Genomic DNA, 18,270 nt, shown 5'->3' on the forward strand with positions numbered 1-18,270 from the left:
AATGAGCATATTCACCATTTCTTGCGATTAATGCATAATAACTTTATAATTTCCGATTCGATTGATTTTTTTATAGAGATGATCTTTAAAGGATAATTTAAGATATAAACCGTTCGATTATAAATTTATTAAGTAAAAATATGTTAATCAACAACGGGGGTGAATATTGCTCGTTCACCCTAGGAGTGAACCTAAAAATTGTTCCCTACATGACCAGTTAGCCACCCTTACTGCTCGGGTTTGATTTTTTCAAGACCTACTAAAAGCTCCCAACCTTAAACTTAAGTCCGGAATTTGGTAGTTGCGCAAGTTGACCCACTGAGTTTGGCACAAATTGTTAACACACCCCCTTGGTTAATTCCAATGTGTTTAGGAGAAAACTCCATGTATATATAACTATACATGTACATATGAGAGTTCTTTTAAAGTACATCAATGTACGAATATATTAAAGAAACTAATTTAATTAAGAGGTAGACTAGCTCTATATATTGGTAGACTAGTTTGAGACTACTTTACCTCCGTACATATCGAACTAATTTTCTTAATATATTGATACGGTAAAACTTCTTATGTATATGGTGGTCTCATTAAACCTATACGTGGTTAAATACCGGTGTATAAATGATTGATATGATAAAGAATAATATGGTCATTTCAGTCTCCTCTTATAATATAGGGAGAATTTCACAAATGGTCACTCAACTATGACTCATTCGACACTTTGGTCACTCAATTTTCAAATATATCACTTTGGTCACTCAACTATTACTCTGTCAATCACTTTAGTCACTCAAGGGGTATTTTATCTCACTTTAATCACTTCTCCCAATCATTTTAATACAGATTTATCAATTTTTCACAATTGGTTGGACGAAAATCAACAATTTTTTCTTAATGAAAAAAAGTAACGAAGTGACTAAAGTGAATAACAAAGTAAAGTTGAGTGACCAAAGTGATATATTTAAAAGATGAGTAACCAAAATATCGAATAGGTAAAAATTGAGTGACCATTTGTGATATTCTTCCTATAATATAATATGTTTTTTTTTTTTTTTTGGATAGCGAAGGCATTTGCTTGAGGATATACCGATATAGTGATAGTGATATACTGGAACTACTAGTCGAAAGACGAATATCCAGTATCAGTTTCTAATTGATCCACACGATCACCAAACAGTCCCTCTCTCAAGTCTCAAGTGAATCGAAGTGATCGATCGATTTCAGTTTGATGATTCAATCTGTTTTAAGATAGGCCATGGCTTCTTCTATGATGGGTCAACTGGTTTCTCCATTGGAGAATGGACATCATGTGTGGGAGGACCAATCTTTCATCAAGTGGAAGAAGAGAGATGCACATGTCACTTTACGTTGCCATGAATCAGTTGAAGGTGAGAGACCCATCTCAGTTTCAGTATTCTAACTAGCCATTAATACTGTGTTCATGTTGGATTTCAGAGTCGTATTGGATTTCAAGATATAAAGATATGAACTGGGTTTAAAGTTGTGAACTTTTGAGTTTATATATATTTGTGTGTGTTCAAGCTCAGCAGTTTTTCTTTACTTTATCAATAGGACTGGAAAAACATAAAAATGCTTCTTATGTCCAGGGGTTTTAAACAAAAAGAAATCTTGAATTCTTTTGAACTCTACATTACTAAGCTTTTAGAAATTTTAGTTTGATGATTTTCTCTAATTACATAATACTTTGAGATTTTAAGAAAATGACCCATTTTTAAAACACTCCTTAAGAAGATGAACCTTGGATGTGGCTGCAGCGGTGCTCAATCTCACTATAAGAAATTTTGAAATTCCATAATGCGTCCTCTCTAATGGATAGGACAGAGGTTAGAAAAAGGAAAAGGATTGAATAGAGGAACTCCCGAACCGCCCTTAACTTTATATAAGGCTACGCTATCCCCTAAGGTGTTTGCCCGGGTAACTGATTCTGCAATAATGTAAAAAAACAAAGGGCATCTTTTTAGCATTGTTACTATCTTATTCATTTGTTAATTGTCCTGGCATCCTACCCACGTGAGATATTTAATGATCAAATCTAATGTTTTATATGTTGTTTAGGATCTCTTAAATACTGGTATGAACGCAACAAAGTGAATTTTATGGTATCCAACTCTGCACCTTGGAATGATGATGCTGTTCCTGAAGCTCTTGATAGTGCAGCTCTTTGGATCAAGGGCTTGCCTTTTGTGGAGTCTTTGTCAGGCTATTGGAAATTTTACTTAGCTTCCACTCCTGGAAATGTTCCTTTGAATTTTTACCACACCGCGTTTCAGGATTCTGAGTGGAAAACTTTGCCAGGTAAACATATATGTATCTTTACGTTTACTTTTGTCCTGACATATGTTTAGGTAAAAGTAATAGTTACATCACATCCCAGCGGTGTAGCTCTTTTGGACAGAGAATTATTGAAATGATGAGGAGATGATTATATAAAAAATAACAAACTAATAGAATATGCATCTATTATATATACATGATGCCAAAGAATTATTGTATTATCTTACCATTAGTTTCCTCTCCACTGCTTGCCTTTATATTTTTGAAATGATGAGGAGGTGCTCTTGATGCCTCTACTAGAACCTTGATCCTCAAGGAACTGAGATCTTGTCCTTCATACTGTCAGTCAGAATCTTTGGGATTTGTATAACCATGAGTAGCAGCTGCCAATAGCTCAGCTCTTAACGCAGTAGCTTCAGCCTCCAGGACATTAGTATGACCAAGAGAAGCAACAATAGGATTTCCTCTGTCATCTCTAATAACGAAACCAGCAGCTCCATTATGCTGTTAACAACCTGAACCATCAAAGTTTAATTTAACAAAATTTTCATTAGGAGGCTGCTATATGATAAGCTTTTGAATTTTCTTCTGCATGGCCTTTGATGATTAAAGAGTCGATATTGAGTAGTTATTGTTGCAGCCACATAAAGTATTTGATTAGGAGATCAATGTACCTACTTAAATATTAGAAGTTTCTAGTATGCCAGATATTTTAACGCATAGTAAGATTTTCAGCCAGAGAACAAAATTAGTCATAGACGAGTAATGCTTCAGAGAATCCAGCCAATAAAGAGTGAGGCTAATGTAAAGGGTTAATAGTTTGAGAAAATTTTTCCCAACTTTGCGGGGAGTGGCTACATTTCATAAACTGATGATCAATTGTTTCCCGATCATTGCAACAAAAGGACACAGATCTATCAATATGTTAAGAAGTAATAATATTATCTCTAGTTTTTAATCTTTGTCTGATGAGTTACCAAGCAAAAACTTTAGTTATTACACTGTCCAATTGCTTTAGACCTTTGGAAAAGACTGACAAGAGGCCATGTTCAGTTGTAATAACCCAGCTTCTTCTGTGGCTACATTGAGTGGAAGGCACAAATTTTTTGATGCGAGGAACAAGGGAAAGGTCTTTTGGGTCATTTGGATGGAAGAAGAAACAAAAGAATTTTTGAGGACAGGAGGTGGGAGGAGCTGGGTAATCTGCAGGAGAGGGTTCACGTTCTTGCCTTTCTATGGGCCTGAGTCATTTCGGAGTTTGGGATACTTCTCTTTTTGCAATTTCTTCATATTGGAGAGCTGCTGTTCTCTAGTTTTTTGAAAGTTCTTGTTACTTCTTCGCCTTTCTATTTTTTTTTTTTTCAGTTCTGTGGATTTCTTATCCACTGTTCTGAGGTGCACAATTTATTTTCTTTTAATGAATTATGATTCATATTGAAGAATTGAATATAAAAACAGTGGACAATATCCTACACTCACAGCCGAGAGAGAAAGAAAGAACCTCACTGTTTAGATATCGGTATTATTTTCTTCTTGATTGTATCTGATATCTCATGGACACTAAGCTTTTTGTGCCATTCTTGTTTAAGTTGGAAGCAAGTAGTATGGAAAAATGATTGGGACTAACTAGTTAATAGAAGGGAATGGTCCCGAAACTTAGTAGTAGCCAATGCCTACAGAGCAGACCAAACCCGCACCTGATCCCAATGCTCTTCCACTCCGAAACTCTATGATGAGTATGATCCTCGAAATATCTTATTGTACCCTATAAGGTTTCAGCTTTCTTTGCTTTTCTAGAAATAGTCTACAGTTAAGAACATCCTTTGGGAATCAGGGAATCGGGATGAGTTGATGACCCAAAATTCTTCAATTTCCCCAAACAGCTTTCACCACATTGTACAGTAATATGGCAGTTCTTCAGTTTTCAGATATTAATTTATGGTATGAACTGTAGGTTTAATTGAAGCTTATGTAATTATTAAAATGGTTTCACAAGTGCAGGTACTATGATCTGATGATTCCATATTTCTCTTTTCCTACATTTTTTTCTTAGTTTTTTAGTTAAATTAATAGTATTTTTTTAGCTCATGATATCCTTATAATGTTATTTTAACTTTAACGATGCTGTCATTGAACAAGTTTATGAGCTATTTATGTTACTTATTAATAATGATTTTTCCTTATCTTTGTAAGGATTCAGAAACTTGATATTGATATCATGCAACTTTTATCCTGTAACCATGTCTCATTATTTTATTCTCTCTAATGGAACAGTTCCTTCAAATTGGCAGATGCACGGATTTGATCGGCCTATATATACTAATGTTGTATATCCATTTCCACTTGATCCACCTTTTGTTCCTGTGGACAACCCTACTGGCTGCTATAGGACAGATTTTGTCATCCCCAAAGAATGGAAGGGTATGCTGGTTATCATAGCTGTTTACTAGCATTTTTTTTTTCTAATACACTACAGAAACTGTACCAGGTTATATCTTGCACACATCCTTGTGTGATGATTATCATAACTGATTACTATTTGATGATGCTACCTTTCCCAGTACAGTACAGAAACTGTACCAGGTTATATTTTGCACACATCTAAATAAGCTTTATTATGAACTTTATGAATACTGTAAATTGTAACCATTTTTCTTGTTCAACTGTCACAATGTACATGAAATATTTGTAGGATGTGAGTCCATGTTATCTGTTGGATATGTTTAAATAGTTATTAGTTTACATTGGGTAATAATATTGTACATCTATCTATGGCTCTCATTTAAAAGGCACTACTCAACTCTGCTGATTATGTGACAAAAAATGATACGGTTAACGTGATCATTGGCTTACAGTCATCTGCAGCATCCTTTGATAGAAATCTTTTGATTATTGATGTTTCTGTGCTTATGTGCTCTCTCTTGTCTTAAGCCAGCTATACTTTAGATGACAGTGATTACCTTTTGGCAGGTCGCAGAATTTTGTTGCACTTCGAAGCTGTCGATTCTGCCTTCCGTGCATGGATAAATGGAGTTCCTGTAGGATATAGGTAAATATACTTGTAGAAGGCCCTGTTTTATTTGTTTTAATTTTAATGCATAGCTTCATACTAATTTCTTATGAGCAGATGCTTTCCCTCTATACTATATATTAAATTTTGATTCACCGAATCTTCTCCCGGTTGACGTGTAGTTTACATGGACATTTGTCACCAAGGTAGATGTTTCTAGAATTAGTGCAGGGAATATAGTGACTAAGACTTATGAATAGAGAGTTTTCTTTTGCAATGTACAGAATAACAGTCAAATAAAATTAAAACAAAAAGTAAAGAATAATACTGAAACAGAGGGGTACACTAACATACAAGATAAAGCACATCTTCAAGCTGAGTGTTGGTACTCTTTTGTGCCTGATACTAATTGATAAGAAACCAACTGCACATAAAGTCATCAGATTTGTGATTATCTTTTATTTTTGGTGGTGGGGGGAACTCTAAAAAAGTATCGTTTGAATTATTTAGTGATTTTCTAATCTGTTAGCATATGGATTTTGTCTTGTTGAATTTTTACCCAGTGAAACTGAATGAGTCGTAACCTACATAGTTGTGATGGTAAATTTGTTCTTGTTCTAAATATTGTAAAAAAGAAAAACTTGTTCTTGTCAGTCTTATGGATCTTACCATTCTATCTTTAAGTATTGCTACATCTAAGTGTAGATTGCTTTCCTCTTATGAGTGATGCATAGTTTGGTAAGAACGCCCTGTTACATACATTAACAAATGTTTTCACTCTTGTGGTAGGTCAGTCAGGACAGTCGACTTCCTGCTGAATTTGAAATCACTGATTATTGTTATCCTTGTGGGACGAACAAGAAAAATGTACTAGCTGTTCAAGTATTTAGATGGAGTGATGGCTCTTACCTTGAAGATCAGGATCATTGGTGGTTATCTGGCATTCATCGTGATGTGCTTCTTCTTTCCAAGCCACAGGTTTCAGTTCTCGTCTTTCTTGTTTATAAATCTCTTTGTTTTGTATTAGTTACAAACTTACATTAAACTTTAAGCAACAGCCATTCTGGGAGTTAGTATATAGCTGAAGACTGCGGACATTTATTTATGCATGGATGATTCACGTGGCTACTTATCTATGCAAATGAAAAGATCATTCCATTTCTTTATGTGTAAACAAACATGATTTTGTTCTTCCCCAACCTCCTTTGCACGTTCTGCACATGTGGCAGGCAAAGAAACTGTAAAATGTAATACTAGAATGTTTAAATGGAAGTTTGACTGAGTTCCTTGATGTGCTAATTTATATTTGATTTAGATTAAGTATATGTCTAATATATGTTATTCATCATCCTGATTTATCAGATATATCAGATGACAATTTGTTCTGACTTTACTGGAGCCTTGCATGACATTAAATCTTCCAAATAATTGATGTGCAGGTATTTATTGCAGATTATTTCTTCAAATCTAATCTGGCTGAGGATTTCTCTTATGCAGACATACAGGCAAGACTTTATTATTGAGAAGGATCTTTTTGTTTTCAACTTCTTGGTGTTTAGGATCTTTTTATTTCAAATGTGCAATAGATATAACCATGATATTTTGTGTTTTAATTAGATGGCCGACACTTGCCATAGCAGGTAGTGTTTTGTAAGCCATCAGCTTTGTGTGATAAAGTCTCTTTTCTTATTCCAAAAAATACATGAAATGGTACCGTTGTCTATTAAATGCACATTGTCATAGATTCATTACTCATGCTTTTAGAATCTACCCTTCTATCAAATGCAATAGTCATCGACTTATCCAAAGTCTAAATTGTTATTTTATGTACTTTTTGTCCAGGTTGAAGTGAAAATAGATAACTCCCAAGAAACATCTAAAGACAGTGTTCTTGATAATTTCACTATAGAAGCTGCATTATTTGACAGTGGGAACTGGTACAGTACTGGTGGATCTGCTGATCTGCTCTCGTCAAATGTAGCTAATCTAAAGCTTGATCTCTCACCCAGCACAATTCCTGGATTTCGTGATTATTTGCTGGTAGGGAGACTGGAAGTGCCAAGGCTTTGGTCTGCAGAGCAGGTGGGAAGCTCATCTGATTATTTTCTTTTTCTTTCTTCCTATTTTGTTCTGAAGTAAAAATATTTTTAAGCAATACACTTGCGTTTTAAGCAATACAAAAATATTTTTTCCTCGGGAGTGTTTTGATGAAGAAGGCCAAGTTGTTATTTTTCTCCCCATCTGTGCGTCATGTGTAACCTTTGCTCCGCAAGTGAAATTCAGACGGGCTTTGGCAAAGGGAAAATGGCTACAGCTCCTTGGGGTTGCAGTGTTTTGGTTGTAATTTGGATGGAAAGGAATAGGGGGATATGGAGTGAAGATGGAGGACATTTTGGAGAAAGTTAGGTTCTTGTCAACCTTGTGGGCTTCTGTCTGTGTTGCATTTAAAGGCTCCTCTCTTCTGTCTTTCTCGACTCTAAGCCTTGTTTGGTTCAAGGAAAGGAAATCAATTCCTTAGGAAATCTCATGGGAAAGGAAAACAAATTTTCCACTAGCTTTCCTTTCCGCTGTTTGGAAACATTGGGAAAGCAACGGGAAAATATATGTTATATTTTGTTTCCATTTTAGTGTTTGGTTTGTAGAAGGAAAGGAATTATACTAATATTTCATTTATATCCTCATATATTAAAACACAAATCATAAACTTTCTAAATAAAATTGTCAATAACAATTTTTAACAAGGATATAAATGTATTTTTATCATGTAATTGGTGCACATTTAATGCTGGGAAAGTGGGAGGGAAAAATGAATCCTTTGGAGGATGAGAGGATTCACTTTCTCCCATATTCTCCCTTCTCAAAGGAAAGTTGTTTCTTTCCTTGGGCACACCAAACATAGGAAAGGAATACATTTCCTTTCCCAAATCCTCAATTCCGTGAACCAAACGAGGCCTAAGGTTGTTGTCGTTGAGTTTTTTTTTTGCCTAGGTTTTATCTGATTATTGTAGTCTTTTTTGTTTTTGTTTTGTTTCTTGGAGCTGTGAACTTGTCCACGGCTGTTTCTTGTATCTGGCTTCCTCTTTCAATAAAAGTTCCTTTCTCAGTATCCTGGGTTTGGGGCTGCTTTTGTCTTTTTGTTTAATGGACCGCTCAAACATTGTAGAGTTACTAATTAATGTTAGTTCACTGTAATTAACTTTCTCCCCCTCTTTGTTAAATTATTTTTTTTAGCACTTACATAGATCTTTGATCCTAATGGCTTGTCTGGTTGTTTACACTCATGCACAGCCGAATCTGTACACTCTGGTTGTGATATTGAAAGATACATCTGGCAATATTGTGGACTGTGAATCATGCCTAGTAGGCATACGGCAAGTATCAAAAGCCCCTAAGCAGCTGCTTGTTAATGGGCATCCGATAATAATAAGGGGTGTGAACAGGCATGAGCATCATCCACGTCTGGGGAAGACAAACATAGAATCGTGCATGGTTAAGGTGACACCTACTTTAGCACTGTAGCTCCCTCTTTTCCATTCTCTGCTTGCCAGTTGATAGGAACTCAAGTAGATGTTATATTTACTGAGTTAATAATTTTTTACAGGATTTGGTTTTAATGAAGCAATACAATATCAATGCTGTAAGAAACAGCCATTATCCTCAACATCCTCGCTGGTATGAGCTTTGTGACATGTTTGGCATGTACATGATAGATGAAGCCAATATTGAAACCCATGGTTTCGATTATACTGGACATGTGAAGCATCCGACTTTGGAACCCAGTTGGGCAACTGCAATGTTGGACCGTGTGATAGGCATGGTTGAGAGGGACAAAAATCATGCGTGCATCATCTCTTGGTCCTTGGGAAATGAATCTGGATATGGACCTAATCATTCTGCTTTAGCTGGTAACTGATTGCTTTAGTCATATTGTTATGTTGGTTAGGCTTTGAAGAAACCTTTATTAATGCTATATATGTACTAAATAAAAAACATATAGCATTCATAAGTAGTTCATTCATAATCGTATGGACATTTTTGGTGTGGTTATAGAATTACCATTTCAATTCTTAATATGGATTTGTTTCTTTTTTACTATATTGTTTTGACACTTTCATGCTTAAAAGCTTCTAGAGGAGTAGGGGTGGGACTTTAAGAAGTTTTGGTAAAGTAAGTTTTCTCTGTTTCAAATTAATTTAAAAAATAATAAAAATCGATTTAAATAAGTTTGTAATAAAGATTAAAGTTCGGGTTGATAAACAAGAAAACTGTTTGCTGTAATCCCAGGACGGTGGATAGTTCTTCAAAAAATCCTGCAACTGGTTAGGGTTGTGGTAACTAAGCTTGTAGGGGGATGAACTTTTTCGTAGGAAAGGTAATATTCGGCTTTAGAGTTAAGGTAATGAGTGCAATTAAGGTGAATTTGAAGTGAACTGAGAGATCAAATTGCAACAGCAGTGAAGTAACGAACGAGAAAAGTAATAATTTGTTAGAATTATGTATGGGAAACATACACCAACCCTTTTTCGTAGTATAATTCAGGGATATTTGGGATCAAGCACTACTTGATCACATAGGACTTTAGAAGGGCCTACATTTGGGATAGTTTTTGAAATTTCTCAATTGTTGGAGTAATATTAGTAAAGTTGGGTAGTCAGTTAAGATCATATTTTCTATGAGTTTTTGTAGACTCTCTGCCTCCTCTATCTTTTTCTGTGCTATATTTTAAATGTTAAAAATATTAATGTTTCTTTAACAAAAATTTGAAGGGTGCTGTGACTGAACTGAAGTTGCTTTCGGTGTGTCTCTATTTCTAACCTTTTCCCATCACTTATTGATTTGGATCTTTGATCACTTGCTTTAGGTTGGGTTCGTGGAAAGGATCCTTCACGGCTGTTACATTACGAAGGGGGAGGATCCAGAACCCCGTCTACAGATATTATATGCCCCATGTATATGCGTGTTTGGGACATTGTGAAGATTGCGAAAGATCCAAATGAAACACGTCCTTTAATACTGTGCGAGTAAGTAATTTGATGTTATTGTTTGTTTGGAAAAGTTCGTTTGGTTTGCTGTTATTCACAAAAGTCTTTAAGCTGATAGGATTTGAAGCTCTCTGTTATTCATTCAGATCTTATTGTCTGAATAACATTTTATCGGTTCTAGATAGGATTTGATTAACAAATATTCTGTCCTCTACACTAGTCTTTATGCCATGGGCCTTCCATAAGCAAAACCCCATATGTGAAACTGTACTTATATAGAGGTTGCAATTGTGGGTTTTTTAATAGGGGTTCTGCTTTAGTGCCTGTGATAAATTTTGTTAGTTTATTACTATTATAAAGCTTAAGCTGTTATCCTATTCGGTATGGGCCAAGAACCATTGTTATTCTAACATGTTTCGTTATTATGTAAAGTTATGCAAAGATACGTCTGTTTATGCATATGGGCAAGTAAATATCTTCACTTAAGGATTTTGAAATCAATCGCAGGTATTCACATGCAATGGGAAATAGCAATGGAAATATACATGAATATTGGGAAGCAATTGATGGCACATTTGGTCTTCAAGGAGGCTTTATCTGGGATTGGGTTGATCAGGTCAAGCATCTTTAGTGTTCTTAAGTTACCTTTCTCTATGTCTATTGAATTTAGCAAATGAAAAACCACTTTGACATGTCTCTGGTTCTAGGTCACAGTCAATAAAAGCACACTCATAGAGCACATGCTGAATAATTTCATTTGGCCTAAATCTTTGTCCATGGGCATTTGACTAAGATGCGTGAAGCACTTGAAAAAGTGATGCTTTTTACACCTCCTTTACTCAACAGATAATGTTATCCCATTGATTATTGAAGCCTTATGATGTTAAGTAAATTCGTAATTTGTGATCTGCTGGCTTTTCATTATAAATTATAGTTTATACACACACAAAGACACACTTTTCTATTTGTTCAGAAGCAGAACTTTTCAGGGGCTAATATATTTTCTCTTTGTTTATAGGGCTTACTGAAAGATAGTGCTGATGGTACTAAACACTGGGCATATGGTGGTGACTTTGGTGATGTTCCTAATGATTTAAACTTCTGTTTGAATGGCCTTGTGTGGCCCGATCGAACTCCTCATCCTGCAATGCATGGTAAGTTGATGATCTTTGTCATTCTTACAATTACCACTTTCCTTGGAGTTCCTTAAGAAAATACAGAAAATACTAGCATGTTTTGTCAACTTTCAATTTAATTATGGCTTTGATTATTGTTTTCAGAAGTGAAGTATGTGTACCAGCCAATCAAGGTTTCATTTAGTGAAGGAACACTAAAGGTACTTCTCACATACTTAGCTTTCTGCATATTTTTGTTACATCTGGCAGGAGCTGAATTTCCTTTTGCAGATAACAAATACTCACTTCTATGAAACAACAAAAGCATTGGAATTCTGCTGGGCTGCTCATGGAGATGGATGTGAACTTGGATCTGGAAATTTATCCCTTCCCTTGATTGAACCCCAGAAGACTTTTCATATTGAGTTGCAGTCAGCTCCGTGGCATACTCTATGGGCTTCATCATCAGCAGAGGAGTTTTTCTTAACAATAAGTGCTAAGCTTTTGCATTCCACATGCTGGGTTGAAGCTGGTCATGTCATCTCATCTACACAAGTCCAGTTGCCTGCCAAAAGAGAATTTGTTCCTCATGTAGTTGCTTTTGCTTAGTACCTACCTCACCACTAAGAATGTAGTTTGCATAACTCGTTATGTTAATAACCTTTCATGATTGCCCTTGGTTTCCAGGTCATCAAGACTAAAGATACTACATTCCTTAAGGAAATTCTTGGAGATACACTCAAAGTTGGCCAACAGAATGCCTGGGAGATAATACTGAATCTTAAAATGGGAACAGTTGAAAGCTGGAAGGTATTTTCTCCACCATTGTTCTTTTTGTTTTTTTATTGATAGCATGCTGAAGCATGTTTAGAATCTCCCAGAAAATTTATTTTCTCCTTAAAATCAAAAGTAACTTCAACTACTTAGTTACATGATTTTAGGGAGTGGTCCCTCTCATTTATTATGCTGAATTTGATAGCTGTTACAGTCTTACAGACTGATGTTTATTTGTTGTGTTTCCAGACTCTCTTTTGGACTTTTGTTTGTGATTTCTAGCTTTTATCAATGTCACAAAGTATCTGGGTGATATAGACAGGGTTTTGAATATATGAAGTATGTATAATCGTATGGAATCATTTACTTTTGTTTTTAGAGAAGTACTTCAATGTGCCTAACGTTTTATGAGTTTGTTGTACACGTTTTAGGAAGGCACTTTTGAGTTCCCCAGAATCAACTCTTTGGTCTGGATACATTTTCATTGGCACTCACTGCTGATTTTTTTTTTTTTTGAACTGAGTATACACAACAACTAGCTTATGAGTTTAACTCAGGACTTCCCACTGACAAATGGAAGTCTTATGCTACTAGACCAAATGGTAGTGGGCATCACCGCAGCACTGCTGGGATTTTATGAAAGTGGACTAAATGAGAGTTTGTGAGGTATTTTTCTCTAGTGGAATGGTGAGTGGGACTCTACTGGCCCATTTTCAAGTGGGTCTGCAATATCCTACATGAAGTACCCACATTAGCCACCTATCTTTATTCAGTAGCCTCCTACCCTCATAATAGCTCCTCAGGTAAGGCGAGATGGTGTGAGCAAGTCAATACATAAAAACAGGATAACATGAACATTAGCGAATACCAGCTGCTTAGCCTAGTTCCAATTTCATTTAGACTGATTTAGGTTCTGGATGATGCTACATCACCATATCAAAGAACTTTTGAGAGGTGGGTAGATTTTAGATGCAACTACTGGGGTGAATGATGATGGAAGAGTATATCAATGGTTGGTAAAACTGAAGCTAGATTATTTGATATTTCTGAGAGGCATATGAATATGTGGACTGAGGTTCTTCAGTCTAGTATCGGAAGCAAAAACGGTGGGATATATATGGAGAAGGTGGATGAAGGTCTGTATTCACAATTTCTTTTGCAGTTAAGTCAATTGGGGGCCAATTCTTTTTATTATATATTTTTTAATTTTTTTTTTTTCTCAGGGTGGGAGGCAGTTAATCTTAGCTGGTCTTCCAATCTATTATTTCATTATTTTGGATTTTCATTGAAGTGGCTGAAAGGATTGAAAATCTTATGTTGGAAGTAGTGGGTAAAGGAAAGATGGATCTCTTGGTTAGTTGGAAAGATTTATCTCGTCCACAGAATGTAGGTCATTTGGGTTGAGAAATTTGAGCAAAAGCAGACCCTTTCTCGATAACTTGGTCATACTGAATAAGACAGTTTACATGCCAAGAGTGATGGGACTCTGTTGGTGGGTTCAGAGGTTTGCGTCAGACCCCATAGATAAAACTCAGGGTCTGTTGGTGTTCTCCTAACAATCTTCTTCTCATAGTTTCAAGGATATTTTGTTGGGGATACCTTTTCTAGTCTCATATTTCTCTCTTATTGTTTATTTCAACTTGAATACACTTGTTTGATCCAGTTGATTCACTGCAACAGTCTGGACTTGACAGGAGTCTTTGTTATGCTGAATTATTGGGTACCCAAGTTGTGGATGTAGAAGCTTCTGTCAATGTTTTATGATTTTTTTCGCCTGGCTATTAGTTCTGTTTTGTGTTTGAATGGTCATGTTTGACTTGTTTTACAAAGGATCTTTGTGGACTACTGTTCCACCGTGATTTTATGTCTGAGTTTTTGTTAACAGTCAGTATTGTTCCTACTTCCTGAAAAGAAGAATCATAACAAATGTAGGTGGAAGGAGTTCCTTTGATGACAAAAGGCATATTTCCATGTTTTTGGCGAGCACCCACAGATAATGACAAAGGCGGAGGTGCCAGTAGTTATTCGTCCAAGTGGCAAGCTGCTCATATTGATAACCTTCATTATGTTACCAAGAGCTGTTCTGTACAGAATATGACTGACCATCTTGTGAAAGTAGCTGTTGTTTTTCTCGGTGTTCCAAACAGTGGGGACGGTTCTGGGGTGGAAGACACAAATGCCTTAATTGAGATTGATGTGATTTACACAATCTACGGTTCAGGGGACGTTGTTGTTGAATGCAATGTAAGACCAAGTTCGAACCTTCCGCCTCTGCCACGTGTGGGAGTTGAGTTCCACTTGGAGAAGTCAATAGACCAGATTAAATGGTACGGAAGAGGACCATTTGAATGTTATCCAGACAGAAAAGCAGCTGCTCATGTTGGAGTCTATGAGCAGAAAGTGAGTGATCTGCATGTCCCTTATATAGTTCCTGGGGAATGTTCAGGTAGGGCAGACGTTAGGTGGGTGACATTTCAAAACAAGGATGGTTTGGGAATCTATGCTTCAATATATGGCAGCTCTCCACCCATGCAAATAAATGCAAGTTATTACACCACAGCTGAGCTGGATCGGGCAACACACAATGAAGATCTTATCAGAGGGGATGACATTGAGGTACTTTCTTCTATTCATCTATATTTTTTCTTTCTAAAACCTTCGTTAGTATTCGACTAGTTTCTTTAGGTTAATCTAGGTTTCAAGAGTTAATCAATTATGGTCTATGGTGTTTCAGGTTCATCTTGATCACAAGCACATGGGCCTGGCCGGGGATGATAGTTGGTCTCCATGTGTCCATGACAAGTATCTGATTCCTCCTGTTCCAAGCTCATTCTCAGTTAGGCTCTCTCCAATAACTGCTGCAACCTCTGGCCATGATATCTACAAATCTCAACTTCAACTATAGTTATATCAAGGACTGTAGGCGACTGATGCTCTAATTTTAGCACATCGCTATGAAATAAGATGTTTCCCTTCATCATACTGAACTTTTATTTATCATGTCAATAAAGTGATAAACACAGCAATCTCCCCTCATCATTTATAACAACCATAAGGTCATAACCTGGCATAACATTTTTAATATCTATTTGGGAGCCTTCATGGCTTCATTTCTTTTCTACTCTAGGTAGCATTTTGTCAGATTTCATTCTTTGATCAACTGTAGAGGAGCGGAGCAACCTTGAACATATATATATATATATATATATATTTTTTCCAGACCCGTAAGCAGATTTCGTTCTTTGATCAACTGTTAGATTCAATGGTAATTATATAATGACAAATTTCGAACCCCTCCTTGAAGTTAAAATAAGTATGCTCAACCAACTTGAATAAAGGGGCAGTGACCACTTACCCAATTTTAGTTTAAAAATTGCTCACTTGCTCCACTAAGAGTTTTTTAACCCCAATTACCCGATCTAACATATATTGACTGTATTACCCTCATTTTAATTAACAAATACTCTCTCTCTCCTCCACTTAGCCTCTCTCTCCTCCAGACTCTCTCCACCGTCGCTGGAAATATGCCAGAAATCAAACTCCAGATCAGAACTCGACGCCGCCATCTCACCAGGGCCTTAGACGATGCCATTTCGCTGAAAAACTCGATTATGATCCACGAAGCGGTAATCTTTCCTCGCCGGAGGCAAGAGGGTCCGACCCGTTCTGTGTGTCGCAGCGTGCGAGATCGTCAGAGGGTCTGAGTCAGTTACCATGCCGGCGGCCTGCGCCGTCAAGATGATCCACACCATGTTGTTGATCCACGACGACTTGCCGTGCATGGATAATGACGATCTCCGCCGCGGGAAGCCCACCAACCACAAGGTTTTCGGCGAAGACGTTGCAGTTTTGGCGGGCGAAGCGCTTCTCTCCTTCGCGGTCGAGCACCTAGCCTTGTCCACCGTCGGCATCGAGCCTTCTAGAATCATCCGAGCCGTGGAAGAGCTTGCCCGGTCAATCGGGTCGAAGGGATTGGTAGCGGGTCAAGTCGTGGATATCCACTCTGAGGGGTTATCCGACGTGGGACTGGAGCACCTGGAGTACATACACCTCCACAAAATTGTAGCTCTTCTTGAATGTAAGAAGAAGATAAAAAGGAAAGCCTGAGTTCTTCTAATCCTTCCGGCGTCTGAGTTTCAATATGGGATGTTGCTAGAAGTTATGTATCAATTTTGATTTGTCTGGGATTTGTAAAGTCATGCTGCACTTTCACTTGACCAATATGGGTTTGTTTGATGGTCTATTGGGGGGCAGTAGACACATTATTGGCCCCCGGTAGACTTTGATACGAGGGACAGGGTTCATTATAGTGTGGTGTTTTGATAAGTTACATGTTGTTTTCTGTGTATTAAAGTCAAATTATCTGTGAATCCTACAAAATGGTGCATTTTTGGTGGTCTATTGGGAGGCAGTAGAGACATTGGATTTTGTATTGGGAGCCAATAATATGATTATTGGGAGGCACTAATATGATTATAAATTGATTAATTGTGCCTGTAGTGTATTCATTTTGGTTTTGGGAGTTCATACAATTCACTGGACGGCAATAATATGATTTTTGGGAGGCAATAATATGATTACTGGGGGGCAGTAATATGATTACTGGGGGGGCAATAATAGCCGGATTCCGGATTCCGGTCATCGGTCGCCGGATTTCGGTGACCGGTTTCCGGAATCCGGTCATCGGTCGCCGGAATCCGGTCACCGGTCACCGGAGACCGCGCCGGCCACCGGTCACCGGAGACCGCGCCGGCCACTGGTCACCGGAGCACAGCAAGGTGGAGGGTGACTTCTCTCTATAAGTGAGAAAGAAGGGGAGGGCAAAAAAGTCTCAAAAAAAAAGAAAAAAGAATTAATTGGGTAAAGGGGAAATAATCCCTTAGAGTGTTTTGGGTAAATGGGGTTAAAAAACAGTTGGTGGAGCAAGTGGACAATTTTTAACCTAAAATCGGGTAAATGATCATTTCCCCTAAGCAATAATCAATAAACATGTTATTTTGGTTTCAGTTTTCAATAAAAAAATTTAGGGGCTAAAATTATTAGAGACAACACAATACATATCTCTCCCTTAGGGTTGTCAATGGATTGTGTTGTGTTGAATTTGTGTCGGGTTAAGATATTTGTCGTGTCATAGGAGACAAATTCAAACTCAACCCATTCAATAATCGCGTCGAAAATTTAAACTCAATCCCAACCTATTTATTAAACGGTTTACCTAATTCCAGCATACTTAACCCATTTAGTAAATATGTGGTTTTGTGTTGGACAAAATGACACATTTAAGGGTTAATTGTGACCAATTTTACAAAAATAATGCATAAACCGATTAAATTCACTAAAAACTCCATAAGACGAATAATATAAATAATTGCCCATACTTTTTTTTTGAAGAGAAGGACGACAAATTTTATTGATAGGGCTAAGTTGTACATGAAGTAGAAAGGAGCCCATCAAGTTCTGGAGGGACACTCCCCCTCCATGAGACTTGCAGCCCTGAAACTAAGGCATGTTTAGCTAACTTATGAGCTAACATATTCGATTCCCTATAGATATGAGAAAAGAAAGAACCTGCTAGATAAGGAAGAGAAGCAGAAATATCATCGACAATCCTTCCCAAGTCAGAAGTATCATCACCCTCAGCTCGAATAGCTTGAACTAGTTGAAGGCAATCAGACTCAAAAATTACCGGAGCTAGATGTTTATCCGTCACCACACTGCAAGCCAACCTACTAGCTAATGCCTCAACCACCAATGGAGACCAAACATCAGCACATGGCTCACAGGCTCCAGCTACCACAGTACCAGTAGCATCTCGAATCACCACACCCAGTCCTCCTGTATGTGTTGCCTGATCAAAAGCACCATCAATATTTACTTTCAGCCAGCCAGCCGGAGGAGGGCTCCAAGGCTTCACTAGACGCCCAACCGTAGGCCTGGTACCCCTAAATGCAGCCTTAAAGGAGTGGTAAGAAGTAACAACTTGAAAGTAAACTTGATGCGTGTGAAGGAATTTACCAAACCATAACCGTTGATTACGTTCCTTCCACACCCCCCATAGCAACATGAACAACAATGAGAATGAACTCTCTGA

The 18,270-nt window shown here is 37.2% G+C and overlaps 1 protein-coding gene and 1 pseudogene across 2 annotated transcripts; both read left to right on the forward strand.

Annotated features, from left to right (window-relative positions):
* The first annotated feature begins 1,099 nt into the window (after positions 1–1,099).
* LOC133713503 (uncharacterized) lies at positions 1,100–15,300 on the forward strand. 2 transcript variants are annotated; one of them, XM_062139546.1, is made up of 17 exons: positions 1,100–1,391; positions 2,080–2,319; positions 4,573–4,719; positions 5,269–5,347; positions 6,103–6,286; positions 6,748–6,813; positions 7,151–7,390; positions 8,597–8,803; positions 8,910–9,213; positions 10,170–10,329; positions 10,798–10,906; positions 11,309–11,444; positions 11,571–11,626; positions 11,697–11,996; positions 12,093–12,215; positions 14,112–14,795; positions 14,914–15,300. In XM_062139546.1, exons 1-17 carry the CDS (start codon positions 1,259–1,261, stop codon positions 15,082–15,084), a joined length of 3,339 nt encoding a protein of 1,112 aa, XP_061995530.1. In that variant the 5' UTR covers positions 1,100–1,258; the 3' UTR covers positions 15,085–15,300. The 2 variants fall into 2 exon arrangements, with proteins under 2 accessions (XP_061995530.1, XP_061995531.1); XM_062139547.1 differs by lacking the exon at positions 1,100–1,391 and having other exon boundaries at positions 2,178–2,319; positions 4,590–4,719.
* A 403-nt stretch (positions 15,301–15,703) lies between these two features.
* On the forward strand, positions 15,704–16,286 carry LOC133716154 (heterodimeric geranylgeranyl pyrophosphate synthase large subunit 1, chloroplastic-like; annotated as a pseudogene).
* Positions 16,287–18,270: the final 1,984 nt, after the last annotated feature.

The sequence above is a fragment of the Rosa rugosa genome, chromosome 6 (genome assembly GCF_958449725.1).
Source record: "Rosa rugosa chromosome 6, drRosRugo1.1, whole genome shotgun sequence".
Lineage (NCBI taxonomy): Eukaryota > Viridiplantae > Streptophyta > Magnoliopsida > Rosales > Rosaceae > Rosa > Rosa rugosa.

Coding starts and splice junctions, on each gene's coding strand:
- LOC133713503 (XM_062139546.1), top strand. CDS start 1,259: ATGGCTTCTTCTATGATGGGTCAACTGGTTTCTCCATTGGAGAATGGA. Junction 10,907..11,308: donor TCTGGGATTGGGTTGATCAG/GTCAAGCATCTT, acceptor CTTTGTTTATAG/GGCTTACTGAAAGATAGTGC. Junction 11,445..11,570: donor TCCTCATCCTGCAATGCATG/GTAAGTTGATGA, acceptor TATTGTTTTCAG/AAGTGAAGTATGTGTACCAG.